Source organism: Pseudophryne corroboree, chromosome 11 (assembly GCF_028390025.1).
Source record: "Pseudophryne corroboree isolate aPseCor3 chromosome 11, aPseCor3.hap2, whole genome shotgun sequence".
Taxonomy (NCBI): Eukaryota; Metazoa; Chordata; class Amphibia; order Anura; family Myobatrachidae; genus Pseudophryne; species Pseudophryne corroboree.
In genome coordinates, this window is record NC_086454.1 from 79451106 (window position 1) to 79466799 (window position 15694).

Here is a 15694-nt window from a genome sequence, read left to right on the forward strand (position 1 = left end):
CGCAATTTAAGAGCACAGAAAAATCAGAGAACATGTAGCTTTTGCTGTGAACGTTGTTTTTCCTAAACACTGACATCCAGCAACACTTCTTTTTGCCTTTGTGACTATGTATAAACATTCTAATAGGATGAATGAATACAGTGTGTCCACATATTGCAGTGAGTTAATTTTATCATTTATTTTGAGTCTCCTCTCTCTGCGGTGGCAAACTGTGGACTCAGAGGTATAATGATCAGGTGTACTTGGGGTAGCAGCTCATTAACTATGTGTTAATTATCTATGATTGCTATTTAAATGCAATGGCGGTTTCATTACCTACTCCATTGTGAGCGTGGCTCGATTATAATTAAGTCATCCCAGTTTCCAACGCCTTCACCTCTAACCCTTTCCTTCCAGCTGCCCCTGTAGCCACCGCAGGGAGATCTCCATTTAATTGATACCAAGGCACAATCTCATTTGCAAACATTTCAATATTGGCTATTGATGACTTTAACCTTCACCAACACAAGTTATACCTTATTAACTTAAAGGAGAAACAAAACAAAATCAATTAATATTTAAATTTTTCAGAATGTCATCTGTAATGTCTCTTTATCATCATTTAAACAACTGTTTATAGGAAAGTGACTACTCAGATGTCCTATGAAATTGTTGTCATTCATTTTATTACTATAAACAATGTATATAATGTTACTTTTGCTATGCTGCTTCTTGGTTTAGTATTTTCAACTGCCTTGTTTGGGTAACACATTGTTTATATATATATATATATATATATATATTTGCGCCACGGATGGCTGCCTTGGTGCTGCTCTGTCAAGCGGCCATCGTTTTTAGTTTTGCATGTATATGTCTAATATGTCGAGTCTATCGTACTGTTGCAATGTGCAATATGAACTCATACGTGTAATGTTTGTAATGTATGCTACGTTTTTCCCCTTCTTATGCTATGTATTCCCCTTTCATGTTGCTGCTTGGCAATGCAATGTACCACAAAAAAATCCTAGTGTACATGGGTACACGTGTCCAATAAAGCTGATTCTGATTGACTATATACGTTTTCCAAATTTACTTAAAACGTGTAAAACTATATTAAAATAATTTTACACAGTATATAAAAACTTGTTGTTTTGACACGTTGGAAGCATTTTGACAATTTTACCTTTTTGCCTTGACAGTAAATATACATACAGACATGTAGCCATGGATGTAACTATAGTGGGTGCAAGGGGTGCCATTGCTAGGCCCAGAGGCTTATGGGGGCCTGGATCCAGGTTATAGAGTTGATTACCAATTCCCCAGATTTGCCTGCTAAGCAGTTGGGTCTGATCCATTGCCCAGCCTGAATTGTGTGACGTTACATTGTCAGTGAGAGGAGTGTGCAGTGGATGTTATAATGGTAAGAGGGCGCTGTAATGTGGCACAGCATGAACTGGAGGGCACTATAATGTGTCATAATCTGATCTGCTTACTGTAATGTGGAGGCCACTGTAATGGGGATGCTGTCAAGATCCCGCCTGCCGGGATCCGGACACCTTTCACAATACCGACGTTGTAACATCGAAAAGCCCAGGAGACCGGCGCCCCCGTCCTGACAGACGAAATCCTGACCAAAGGAATCACGCATTTTTAGGTTTGGGCCGGGGGAGAGGAGGTTAGGTATCAGGCGGGGGAGTTAGTGTTAGGCTACGTGTGGAGGTTGTTTGGATTAGGCTGTGGGGAGAGTCGGTTGGGGGGGGGTGTTAGGGTTAGACTGTGGGGAGGGGAAGGTTAGGCAGCGGGTACAAGGATTAGAATTAGGCACCTCCGCAAGTGGATTATGGTTAGACACAAAGGGGGAGGTTAAGGTTAGGCTTCGGGAAGGGAAGGTTAGGGGGGTGGGGAGAGGGGAGAACACCCCTTACTCACCCCCTGTTGGTCTTTTCTGCAGCGGTATTACGACCACCGGGATCCCGGGCGCCGAGATCTCATACTGATTCCCTGTAATGTTACATAATCGGAACTACTGCACTTTAATGTGCCACAATATGAAATGGAGGCACTATAGTATGTTCTAATACTAACTGGGGCTCTGCAGCATGGCATAACTTGAACTGGAGGGCACTCTAATGTGCCATAATATGATCTGGGAACACTGTATGGCAAAATGTGAATTGGGAGTATTGTATGTGTACTGGCAGTCCTACAATGTGACACCATGTAAACTAGGTAACTACGATGGTTCATAAAATAAACTAGGGCACTGTAATGGGGCATAATATTAACTAGGACTCTGCTATGGTTTAGAATATTAACTTAGGGCACTTGACTGTATAATTAATAACTACTACGGAGAAGTCTCTCTCAAGAAGCGTTGGGACAGGAGCCCCTTCAATATGTTTCTATGGCTACCACAAATTTCTGGTTATACACCTGCATGTAGCCATATATTTTAAATACTTTCTGAATTAATGTAAATACAAAATCATGTTTATGGATTTCCCATCAGCAGAACTTTGTTGGAACCTCCTCCTCTTTTGTATTTAAAATGGAAAAAGGAGCATGCCGGTACTTGGAGAACCACAAGTGCCAGCATGCCCGGACACTATGGGCCCGCTGGCACTCGTAGTCCGCCTGTAAAAATAAATAAAAGGAGTCAATATATATTCGGCTTAAGCGCCTTTTTCAAAGATAAATGCAGATTGCTGCAGACAGATCTGAGTTCATCTCCTCACATGCTGGAGCGCCGCCTCCCGATGCATCCACATTTAGATCGCGAATGCATCAGAACTAATGTTGACCCCTGGCAGCGCAGTCTGTCCAGCAGTTTTATTCTTGGAGCGGCTGCGTTGTGACATCACGCAGCCGCCACCAAAAATGGTCCTGGCCCGCTCCCGTTTGGTCCGCCGCATCACCGCCCCAGAAGTGATGTTGCCCATAGCAGTGACGTACGGTGAGTTTAGTGACTAGTAAGGCACTGGCTGTTTAGCCCCCCCCCCCCCCCGCCACACACACACACACACACACACACACACACACACACACACACACACACACACAGCATAGGATCCCCCTTATATAATCAAAACCAGCACCAGGCTGAACCAGCCAGGGGGGATAATGCCATAGCAGGGGAGACAGTGTGGGGTCCCCCTGCCATAACATTAATCAGCCCCCAAGCCAGTCAGCCCAGGGCTGGAATTCCTCAGAAAGGGAGGACACCAGAAATAAAAATGGGGTACACCCTCCTGAGCAACAACCAGCGTGCTATGCTCCGCACCCCTAGTGGCGGGAAGTGCGGTGTTCATGATGGGACAATATTGTTTTTTACAGACTGCCTACAGGTCCCAGCATGCCTGCCACAGCATGCCGGTACTTGGAGAACCACAAGTGCCAGCATGCCCGGACACTATGGGCCCGCTGGCACTCGTAGTCCGCCTGTAAAAATAAATAAATATTAAAATATAAACACAACACTTACATTTTTAATAGTTTATTGTACTTCACTTTCACCTGGGGGCGGCGGCCTTTGAGCTATTTTTCATGGTCCCCGCCTCCCCAGGGCTTCCGGTGTCTTCTATCTTTGGGATCTCCTCCCTGCTCCCTCCCTGCCGCTGGACTGACAGACGCTCCCTCGCCGCTGGCTTATATAAGCCAGTCGAGGGGGTGGGGCGATGATGCAGTGAGCTGTGGTTGTCTTGCGGCGTCCATCTCGAAGTTCAAAAATGATGCTGAGGTGCCATTTTTGAAATGAGAAGCCGGCTCTCCGCTGCCGAACTCTGCACAATAGCTACCAGGGACTGAATCCTCTCGGATCCAGGTCTACCGCCAGCCACCCTTTCTACGCTGGGTCCCGCAGCCACAAATGCCCGCCGCGTTGCGCCACCGCATGTGCCCGCTGGCGGATCCAATGGATCCGCTGGTTCAGTCACATCTGCGGGACTGACAGGGGCGTGTTTTCAGGTGGGCTGATTGCACACCCCTGTCATTGAGGCACATATACTGATGCTGCTTCCCTGTCCTTTTTCACTGGGCTTTTACAGCCCATGGCTAGGCCCCGCCCACTGCCCGCCCCCCGCTTCCTGAACTTTCTATTGTCAGCCAGAGGCACCTCTCCCGCTGCCTCCCACCCCAATATGCAGGTATTTTTACAGGGGGGTAATTATTAGAATAATGAAAGAAGATATCTATGTCGCTGAACATGTGTCATAAATGTCTTCTTTGTACATTATGGCCTCCCCTGACTGCACGTCCCTGGCCCATAGCAACCAATCAGATTCAACTTATCATTTATCTTGCACCTTCTAAAAGATAATAGAATTTGATTGCTGTGGGCAACATCGCCACTGAGTATTATCTGAGAGTTGCTCAGCCAATCACCACACTTCTTCCTGATGCATGCCAGTCACTGATATATGTGTATGTGCTTGTAGCTATCAATAGTTCACAATATAGAAGCAGCCAAATTCTGCGGGCAACGTCCTCCTTGTTTTTATTATATTGATTGAATTTTATGAGAGCTGCATTTTAATACAGGGTGGACTATTGTGACCTAGTACAGTACGGGCCTCACTTATATCAAACTTACCTCTTATATCTGTCTACACTCCAGGAGATTCAGGAAAGGAGAGGTACAATTGCTGGGTGGGGGACAGAGGATGTAATACCTTAAATTACGGCCCTTCCATTGCAATGTAATGCCACAAATCACATAATCTCTGAGAGGGTTGAAAACGACTCCAAATTAGGGGGTCTCATGGAATTTCCAGGAAAGTAGACAACATGCCTAAACAGTAGGGATGGATATTGGAAGCTCAGGATTGAATGGCTGCTGGGCTTTCATCATCAAATTCAGCGATGGTAGCCATTGCAACCATTTGATGATTTTAGTGTGCGCATGAGCTAAAGTATTTAGAGGTACATGCACATTAGCTGAATATCCCCAATTTTAATTGGGAAAAACTTACATCAAATTGGGAACATTGGGGGTAATTCAGAGTTGATCGCAGCAGCAAATTTGTTAGCAGCTTGGCAATGGAGGGGGCAGACATAACATGTGCAGAGAGAGTTAGATTTGGGTGGATTATTTTGTTTCTGTGCAGGGTAAATACTGGCTGCTTTATTTTTACACTGCAATTTAGATTTCAGTTTACACACCCCCCCCCCAAAATCTAACTCTCTCTGCACATGTTATATCTGCCCCCCCCTCTCCCCCCCCGTAGTGCACATGGATTTGCCCAACTGCTAACGAATTTGCTGCTGCGATCAACTCTATATTACCCCCATTGTTGGTTGCTAACCATCGACTTCCGATGTCCATCTCTACTAGAGAGTAAAACCAGACGTAAAGAGCAGCAAGGAATGGGTTGGGGCTTGAAATGTACAGACAGAGCTGGAAAGGGAGAGTGGGGCTGCTAGGTCAGTGCAGAATTGCTGTATATAAATAAAGCCGGCAACTATTTCTTTGCTACATGCAGAAACAGTAGGTAGTTTTAAAGTTCCATTTATAACCTTTGCATGGCATTATGAAGGTGTAAGTTTGAAGCACTAGTTCCGTCCCGAACCTCTCTCCGCTAATAGCACATTTGATTTTCCACACACATCAGAGACTATGGCGTGTGCGGCACCCACTCCCAATGGTGATCAGGAACAAATCTCCCAACTTATCAGAAAATGGGATAGTACCCTCAAAACAGGACTGTTGGGTGGGGTATCCGGTCATTATGTCGACAGCACTTGGGTCGACACACTAATCAGGGTTCCTGGTCACTTTACGAAGAAATCTACACAAATCTATTAAAAACTCATGTCGACCTTTTTCCATGTTGACCTGATGACCGTGTCAACCTATTCACTGTCGACCTAATGACTGTCAACCTAGTGTTTCGACCATATGATCCACACCGTTGGGTGTTATGGAACTATGGGGCCTATTTAATAAGCCTTGCATGGAGATAAAGTGCCAGCCAATCAGCTCCCAACTGTCATGTCACAGGCTGTGTTTGAAAAATGATAGTTAGGAGCTGGTTGGTTGGGACTGTATCTCCATTCACTTTATCTCCATCCAAGGCTTATGTCTCAATTATCCGTTATGGCAAGCTCCTTGAGCTCCAGTACTTAGAATAGGAAATGTTATTAGCTGTTCGTTAATGTTCACCTCTCTGAATTTTGATTTTAGCGAACCTTATTGTCATGGTAACTGGCCTAAACTTTTCCTTTCCTCTACAGTTCATCCAGCGAAGTGTCCTGTGATTACCTCCAGCTTCTCCAGTGTATCCAGCGCGTGGTTCACCAGGGAGGGTTTGACGGATCCAGCCCCCAGGTATCCAGCACATTTACTATCTGCTGTAATCATGTAACTAATTGTATTATTCGAAGTCTCTAGGGTGAGTCAGGAAGGTCTTGGAAAAAGGAACAGTGAAGCAAGCTGTTTCTAAGCACTTATAATGTAAACAAGGAGATCAAGGCCAGGTAGTTGATATGTTAATGTGTAATGTGTTCTCTGCGGACAGGACAAGACAGTCTGAATGCGCTCATCCACACTACTGAAATATGCTTATCCTCAATGTTTTTTTTTACTGATGGTTGATTAGCTACACATGGTGTCTGCTGGATTCAGAGCAACGTGGAGGAATGAGGTCAATCTCTGCAAGTGCAAACATTGCATCTTAATTCAGTTGTAGGGAAGGTTCCTGGGGGCTGAACCAGCTTATCCATTCACTCCATGCCTACTCCAGCCTGTTTGTTGGCGTCTATGCGCAATAGCAGTCAGAATTCTGGGATATGACGCGTTCCATGTTAAACGACCTGTCCATTCAATTGTTTCATTATACATTTGGTAAAAACATGATCTGCAAGCATTCCTGTTCATGTTTCTGCTGTCCGATGTTTGAAAACGTTTAACATGAGCTCTTTCTCTGTTAATGATTCCTTTTTTTTCAACAGTATTGCTGCGCTGGGCCAAACAGCAGTTATTAGCTGCGTGCCAGGTCCTACTGTAATAAGACGGGGGGGAGGGGGGGGGATGCCAGGGCCCAGGCTTCTGTTCTTTTCCTACTCGCTATAGGCACATGTGGCCTGCACTATTTCTAGCACTCATGTAGTTAAATCCCCAACAATGACTATTGCTTTGTTTAAATTGTTTCCCATAGACATACATTTATTTGCTAATAAAATTGGTTTCCTGGCTGTACAGTATATGTATATAATATATAAAATGTGTGTGTTAAGCAAACAATCAGTTCTGGAACTTGCAGAGTGTAAAATAAAGATACTATACCACATTGCTCTCCTAGATATCCCAGCATGCCCTGCTACAGCTTTAGTACTGTATGTCCTTATAATCTTTGACACTGCATGCTGGGATGTGTAGTTACACAGCAGTTGGAGGGCTGCATGTTTAATACCCCTGGCCTAAAATATATGGGAAGCAGTTAGATTCCTAATGAACGGGATCCCGGCGGTTGATATAGCGGCGCCGGGATACCGAGGGAGGATATATATCCGGTGTCCGTATATACCGACGCCGGGCGGAATGCTGACATCAAACTGCCGGCACTCGGCATCCCGATCCTTCTGACAGCGGGGCGCGCTGACGTCTTGCTGTGAGGGGGGAGTGGTTAGGTTTAGACAGCAGAAGGGGGGTTAAGGTGCAGGCACGGGAAGGTTAGGGACCAGGGACGGAATTTTAGGCACATAGGGGGTCATTCCGAGTTCATCACTAGCTGATTTCGTTCGCAGCGCACCGATCAGGCAAAAAAAAGTCACTTCTGCACATGCGTATGGGGCGCAATGCGCACGCACGATGTACTTTCACAACAGCCGATGCAGTTTCACACAAGCTCTAGCGACGCTTTTCAGTCGCACTGCTGGCCGCAGAGTGATTGACAGGAAGTGGGTGTTTCTGGGAGGTAACTGGCCATTTTCGGGGAGTGTGTGGAAAAACACAGGCGTGTCAAATACAAACGCAGGCGTGCCTGGGGTTACGCAGGCGTGGCTGGCCGAACGCAGGGCGTGTTCGTGACATCAAAACAGGAACTAAACAGTCTGAAGTGATCGCAAGCGCTGAGTAGGTCTGGAGCTGCTCAGAAACTGCACAATCTTTTTTTTGTTGCAGCGCTGCGATCCTTTCATTCGCACTTCTGCTGAGATACACTCCCAGAGGGCGGCGGCTTAGCGTTTGCACGGCTGCTAAAAGCAGCTAGCGAGCGAACAACTCGGAATGAGGGCCATAGTAGGGGAGGTTAGGGTTAGGCACCCAGCGGGGAGGGTTAGCTATAGGCAACGGGGAACAGAGGGTTAGGGTTAGGCACCAATTGGGGAGGGTTAGGTTTGGTAGTGGGGAAGGGAGGGTTAGGGTTAGGCACCAACTGGGGAGGGCTAGGTTTGGTTGTGGGGAAGGGAGGGTTTGGGTTAGGCACCAAGTGAGGAGGGTTAGGCTTAGGCACCACCGAGGAGGGTTAGGGTAGGAAAAGGTGAGGGTTAGGGGTCTTAATGGGGGGGGGCTGTCAGGTTTCTGATGGATGGGATCCCCTCCATCGGTGACTCATACTAAACCTGAATATACTGTAGTAAATGCGTCACTCAAAGATTTAAAAAAAAAGACACAGCACACAATTGTGGAATTGTGACCAATGTTTTTTATCCTGGAGTGTCGTCTGTGTGTATTTGTCTTGCTGTGCTTTCAGGAACTTATTACTGGGGTTTGCCTCCCTTTAGTGTTCTGCTCAGAGTTAAATGCAGGTGTTAAGCAGCCTGTAATACTCCAGCTGTTTAGGAACTATAAGTCCCAGAATGCCCTATCAGCCTCTTGAACTTGTACTATACAGTATACTCTAACCTGGGTGGAATGATGGCATGCCTCAGCGTAATAGGTCACTCGGTCAGCAGTAATGAGGATGATTGATTTAGTGCCTGCGTTCTCACCACAAGAACGCTTTGTGTGTAATCTGGTTGGTGTATTTTGCGGCCGGGGCTGTTTTCCCCAGCAGTGTGGAATATCTGTGCTCATTTAGGATGCTGCTCAGATTTCAGTCTGCAGAGACTCCCGGGCAGTGCGTACTTTGCTTTGGTGGCAGTGCCCCTCTGGAGAAGTAAATTGGTCCCTGACAGGAACCTCTCCCCACTTGCTGTGGTAACGATGGTAACAGGCATGTCATAACACTTCCCACAGTACAGAGTACATTGCTGTTGTGTACGGTGACAGGTCCTCTTACATCCGGGACATGTTATTGGTGTATGATGGAAGAGAAAAACATCAGCACCTATCCTTTCTAAAAGAAAAATAAATAAAATTGTGTCTACTTGGTGTGAGCCGGATATTCTACTAAGATTAAGTTTTGTGAATGTGATTTCATAAATTAATGCAGTCTTAATTGTACAAATTATTACTTCTCCTAAGGTACAGATAGAAAACTCAGACAAGAGAGAGGTTATAGGCCGTCATATTGTTGTTGCCTGATACATGTTGCAAACAACTGGACAAAACCATGTGCACTGCTGGGGGGGCAGATGTAACATGTGCAGAGAGAGTTAGATTTGGGTGGGTTGTTCAAACTGAAATCTAAATTGCAGTGTGAAAATAAATCTGTCTAACATTTGTGGGCTACATGCAAAAGTAGCCGGCATTTACTCTGCACACAAAAACTAAAAGAAATGTATTTGCTCCCCTTCACTGGCAGTTTTAGGTGCAGGCTAGCAGAGCGGCTGCCCCTTGGCACTATTTCCTGAGGTGCAGCCGCAGTCACCCCGCCAGCGCTCGCCCACTGCCGCAACGTGCTGGCCGCCTCCGTCCCCGGTGGCCGCTTCACACTAAGCACTGCCGCATACCTCCCAACTTTTTAAAGATTGGAGGAGGGACACACATGTTGCCGAAATTAGGCGGTGTGGCCTCAAGAAGCGCCAAAATCTCGGGCCATGCCCTCATTTTTGTCACTGTGGTAGGCATGGCGAGCACTCTGTGAGCTGCTGGCATGTCCCGTCTCCCTCTCTCCACGCTCCTGGGGAATAGTCTTTTCACTCTGCAGCAAGTGAGAGGGGGACAGTTGGGAGGTATGCTGCTGCGGCCGGACTCAGGACACAGAGCTGGTGGCTGGTGAGTGACGGAATACACACACTCAATCACTCTCTCTATAGAGGGGCTCTACATGGCGCAACATGTAGAAGATATGAGGCTCTACCTGGTGCAACATGTATAAAAGGTTCTACCTGGTTCAACATGTATATGGAGCTCAACCTGGCGCAATGTGTGCGAGAGGATGTTCCTGGCGTAGCATGTATAAAAGGGGCTCTACCTGGCGTTACGTGTATAAGGGGCTCTGCTTTGCTGTGGTGTAATGTGTGTAAGAGGCTCTGACATGGCATAATGTATATAAGGGGTACTACTGTGCCGTGTAACGTGACTGACGGACACTATTGTGCAGCGTAATGTGACTGACGGACACTACTGTGCGGTGTAATGTGAATTGGTACTATTCTGTGGCCATGCCTCTATATTTTTGATGCTGTCGGGGTTTTCAGTTGAAGGGGGGGGGGGGCACAAAGGAAACATTCGCCCTGGGTGCCAAAATATCTAGAACCGGCCCTGCTACCCTTGCATGGCAACATGATTTGTTACAGACACAAAGTTACTTGCAAACCTGAATAACGCCCTGAGTTTGTTTATGTTTCTCAGTGATCAGAAACTATTTATTCAGTAGTCTATTAGTTGCTTACTGAATGCTGCTATATTTTAGTGAGAATCTGTCCCAAGAAATTAAAAAGATGCTGGAGCCGGCCTTCTCTGGTTCTAGCTGAGTATATGCTTTTAATGTGTCCTTTTCATTGCTGTAGGCACAGAGCCGGCCCTAACCAATATGATGCCCTAGGCAAGATTTTGGCTGGTGCCCCCTAGCACCACCGCTGGTTCCGCCTCTGACCTTGCACCTCTTTCCCAGCACCATCACCCCTCACCCATAGCAGTCCTTATTTTGGTGTTTGTACCCCCTATATTTTAAATAGGAACAGTTCACACATTTGGCGCACAGCCCAAAAAGGGGTGTGTTTTTCCTGGCAAGGGGCACGACCACACAATAGTAACCCCAATTAAAATTACGCCATACAGTACTGCAACTTTATTCACATTTGATCATGCGATCGTGTCCATAATTCACATTACATCCCACAGTAGTATCACTTTACCTTATAAACGTTACTCCTCACAGTACAGCCCCTTATTCACATTACATCATACTGAATTGTCCCTTATTCACATTACACCACACCCTATTGCTCTTTATTCACATTAGACGACACAGTAGTGCTCTTTCTATACGCAATGCCACATAGTAGAGCACCTTATACACATAATGCCACACATTAGTAATGCATTTATACACATTATTCCGCTCCGTAATGCCCTTTACACAAATGAGACACATTATTAATGTCCTTATAAACATTAAGCGCCTTACACATTATGACAACCTTTATTAATGCCCTTTTACACATAATGTCCCTTACACATATGCCGTACATTATTAATGCCCTTATACACATAATGACACACATTGTGCCCCTTACACATTTGCTGCACATTATTAGTGCCCCTATACACATGACACACATAGTGCCCTTACACATATGTTGCACGTTATTAATGCATTTTTACATGACACACATAATGCTCCTTACACATATTCCGAACACTACTGCACAACCAACCCACTCACATGCACACAGCACTCACACTGCCACTAACACTGTGACCTCTGCCTCTGATTAGATACAGAAGTGTCCTCATAATTCTTGCCTCAATGCTAACGTCGGGCACCTTTTTTTTTATGAAAATGCATCTTATTTGCATTGCTATGTGGCTAGGATGCACAAGCAGCTTCTGCTGATTAAAATGATATGCAGCATGCCTATATACTGTGTGAGACTGTGGCTGTATCTGCATATGAAATGCTACACACAGAATATAGGCATGCCGCATATCATTTTAATCAGCAGAAGCTGCTGATGCCCCTGGGCATATCAAATGCCCTAGGCAATTGCCTAGGTTGCCTATGCCTATGGCCGGCTCTGTGTAGACATATACATCACATTACAGCCGACTTTTGCAGGAATGTTTATATCCATTTTCACATGACAGGGTGCTACATGGTAAAACTAATGAAAACACCCACTCCTCCACAGATACTTACCTATGCGCTTGCATGAGGTTCTGCGGTGTTAACCTCGGGAACTACAAGCCATGCAGGGGAGGACATCCAAGGCGGCGGGCACAGTCAGGAGCTGAAAATAAAAAAGGGGTTGGGCCTCAGAGGTGGGGCAGAGCCTCAGAAGGGACGATAAGAAAGCAGCACATTGGTGGCTGGTCCTGGGGGTGGGAGAGGCCACCATGGAGTAGGAAGGGGGCATGTGTAGGGCACTGCTGTTGCTGCTGCTGCTGGCTGCCTACACCAGACATGTCAGGCTGTGACATATTTGCAGTCTTGGCCAGACAGCAGTTGGTGGATGTGGGGGCGGCTGCTATGGCTAATTAGATCTTTGGCAGCCACCAGTGTTACGTAAAATAATGATGTCTCTTTCATAGACATCCTTTTTACTGTGCAGGTACCTTCAATGCCACCCCCTCAGTGTCGGCGGCCTAAGGCAGCTGCCTAATGGTAGTGCTGGCTCTGATCCCAACCTTAACTATAATCTGTAATCTCTGTCTACTGGTATCATCCCATCCCCGTTTAAGCATGCAGTGATTACTCCCATTTTCGAAAAAAAATAATTCTGACCCTAACTCTCTAACTACCGTCCCATCTCTACTTGAGAGAATTGTGTACACTCGCCTCACACACTTTCTTAACTCACACAATGTATTGGATCCACTTCAGTCAGGCTTTCATTCTTAACACTCCACAGAGACAGCACTAAGGTAGTGAATGCTATAGTCATTGCTAAATTGAAAGAAATTACTAACTTCTCATTCTTCTAGATCTCTCTGCTGCTTTTGACACTGTTGACCACTCTCTTCTCATAGTCCAATAAAGCAAGTCAAGCCTCTGTCACTTTTGTAATTTGAAAAGCACATGTATCACAAAATGATGTATGCAGTTCCCGATCAGGAATTGAGACGACCTGTGGGTGCTGCGGATCTATAGAAGGTAGAGTCCAGAAGGGGAGTCTGGGACACTTGTGATTCATTTCTTTAGGTTCAGGTTATAAAAACCTCTGAATTGTTACATATAGGATGAGAATATAAAAGTGAGGGGAAGGAATGAGCAGGCAGTCAGGAAGTCTTCCTGGGAACATGGAATACTGAGGGGGGAATTCAATTACCCGTGGTAAATTACGGACAAAAACATGGAGTTAACTTATGTGTCTGAACAACAGGTTTTGTCCGTTTTCCAGTGTTTGGGAGCAAATGGACATTTGTCATTTGCTCTCATCCATTACCAGATTTTTATTACAACCAGACAGATCTGGCAGATGATCTGCCAGATAATTGTATAGTGTATGCCCAGCTTGAGTATATTATTCATCATTGTTTCTCATCACTTCCTCACAGCTCTCTCTGGCCTCCCTCTGCTCACTTCCTCTTAGAGATGATGCATGTCACAGTAGGGGTCATCTCTATTATGAATTGCGCCATGATGCTGGCTGACCAATCACATTATTCATCTCAGAAACCTGAGTTATTTCCCCTGTTCATAATCACTTTGTGTCATTAAAAGAAGATTAATTCCCATAAAATGAGAAGCAGTACTTTAAAAATGGTCCTATCACCACATTTGAATAATTACAGTTTCAGTTTACCCTCAAACGTATAACAATTTTCTCTGACGTCCTAGTGGATGCTGGGGACTCCGCAAGGACCATGGGGAATAGCGGCTCCGCAGGAGACTGGGCACAACTAAGAAAGATTTAGGACTACCTGGTGTGCACTGGCTCCTCCCTCTATGCCCCTCCTCCAGACCTCAGTTAGAATTTTGTGCCCGGCCGAGCTGGTTGCACACTAGGGGCTCTCCTGAGCTCTTAGAAAAGAAAGTATATTTAGGTTTTTTATTTTCAGTGAGATCTGCTGGCAACAGACTCACTGCTACGAGGGACTGAGGGGAGAAGAAGCGAACCTACCTGCTTGCAGCTAGCTTGGGCTTCTTAGGCTACTGGACACCATTAGCTCCAGAGGGATCGAACACAGGCCCAGCCTCGGTCGTCCGGTCCCGGAGCCGCGCCGCCGTCCCCCTTGCAGAGCCAGAAGCAAGAAGAACGTCCAGGAAATCGGCGGCTGAAGACTCCGGTCTTCATTAAGGTAGCGCACAGCACTGCAGCTGTGCGCCATTGCTCCCGATGCACACCACACACTCCGGTCACTGATGGGTGCAGGGCGCTGGGGAGGGGCGCCCTGGGCTGCAATAAGAGTACCTTAGCTTGGCAAATAAACACATAATATAGTCAGTAAGACTATATATGTGTAAAATCCCCTGCCAAAAATATCCTGAAAAAAGCGGGAGAAGTCCGCCGTGAAGGGGGCGGGGCTATCTCCCTCAGCACACTGGCGCCATTTCCTCTCACAGCTCCGCTGGAAGGACGCTCCCAAGGCTCTCCCCTGCAGTTTTCAGGCTCAATAGGGTAAAAAAGAGAGGGGGGGCACTAAATTTAGGCGCAAACTGTGTATTATAGCAGCTATAGGGGAAAAATCACTGTGTGTAGTGTGTATCCCTGCATTATATAGCGCTCTGGTGTGTGCTGGCATACTCTCTCTCTCTCTGTCTCCCCAAAGGACTTTGTGGGGTCCTGTCCTCAGTCAGAGCATTCCCTGTGTGTGTGCGGTGTGTCGGTACGGCTGTGTCGACATGTTTGATGAGGAGGCTTATGTGGAGGCGGAGCAGGTGCCGATAAATGTGATGTCACCCCCTGCGGGGTTGACACCTGAATGGATGGACATCTGGAAGGAATTACGCGACAGTGTCAACTCCTTACATAAAAGGTTTGACGACATAACAGATGTGGGACAGCCGGCTTCTCTGCCCGTGCCTGCCCAGGCATCTCAAAAGCCATCAGGGGCTCTAAAACGCCCACTACCTCAGATGGCAGACACAGATGTCGACACGGATACTGACTCCAGTGTCGACGACGATGAGACTAGTGTACATTCCAATAGAGCCACTCGTTATATGATTACGGCAATGAAAAATGTGTTGCACATTTCTGATATTACCCCAGGTACCACAAAAAAGGGTATTATGTTTGGGGAGAAAAAGCTACCAGTGGTTTTTCCCCCATCTGATGAATTAAATGAAGTGTGTGAAGAAGCGTGGGCTTCCCCCGATAAGAAACTGGTAATTTCTAAAAAGTTACCAATGGCGTACCCTTTCCCGCCAGAGGACAGGTCACGTTGGGAAACATCCCCTAGGGTGGATAAAGCGCTCACACGTCTGTCAAAAAAGGTGGCACTACCGTCTCCGGACACGGCCGCCCTAAAGGAGCCTGCGGATAGAAAGCAGGAGGCTATCCTGAAGTCTGTATATACACACTCAGGAATTATACTGAGACCGGCTATTGCTTCAGCATGGATGTGCAGTGCTGCAGCTGCGTGGTCAGACTCCCTGTCGGAAAACATTGATACCCTAGACAGGGACACTATATTGCTAACCGTAGAGCATATTAAAGACGCTGTCTTATACATGAGAGATGCACAGAGGGATATTTGCCGGCTGGCATCTAAAATAAACGCAATGTC

General features: G+C 46.3%; 1 protein-coding gene across 3 annotated transcripts in view; it reads left to right on the top strand.

Moving 5' to 3' along the window:
• Nucleotides 1-15694, top strand: part of ELP4 (elongator acetyltransferase complex subunit 4) — a 563638-nt gene that overhangs the window by 271925 nt on the left and 276019 nt on the right. For all 3 annotated transcript variants that reach the window (XM_063944452.1, XM_063944453.1, XM_063944451.1), the window contains exon 6: nt 6208-6301. In XM_063944452.1, the coding sequence (XP_063800522.1) occupies nt 6208-6301 (94 nt within the window). The remainder of the gene's footprint in view (nt 1-6207; nt 6302-15694) is intronic.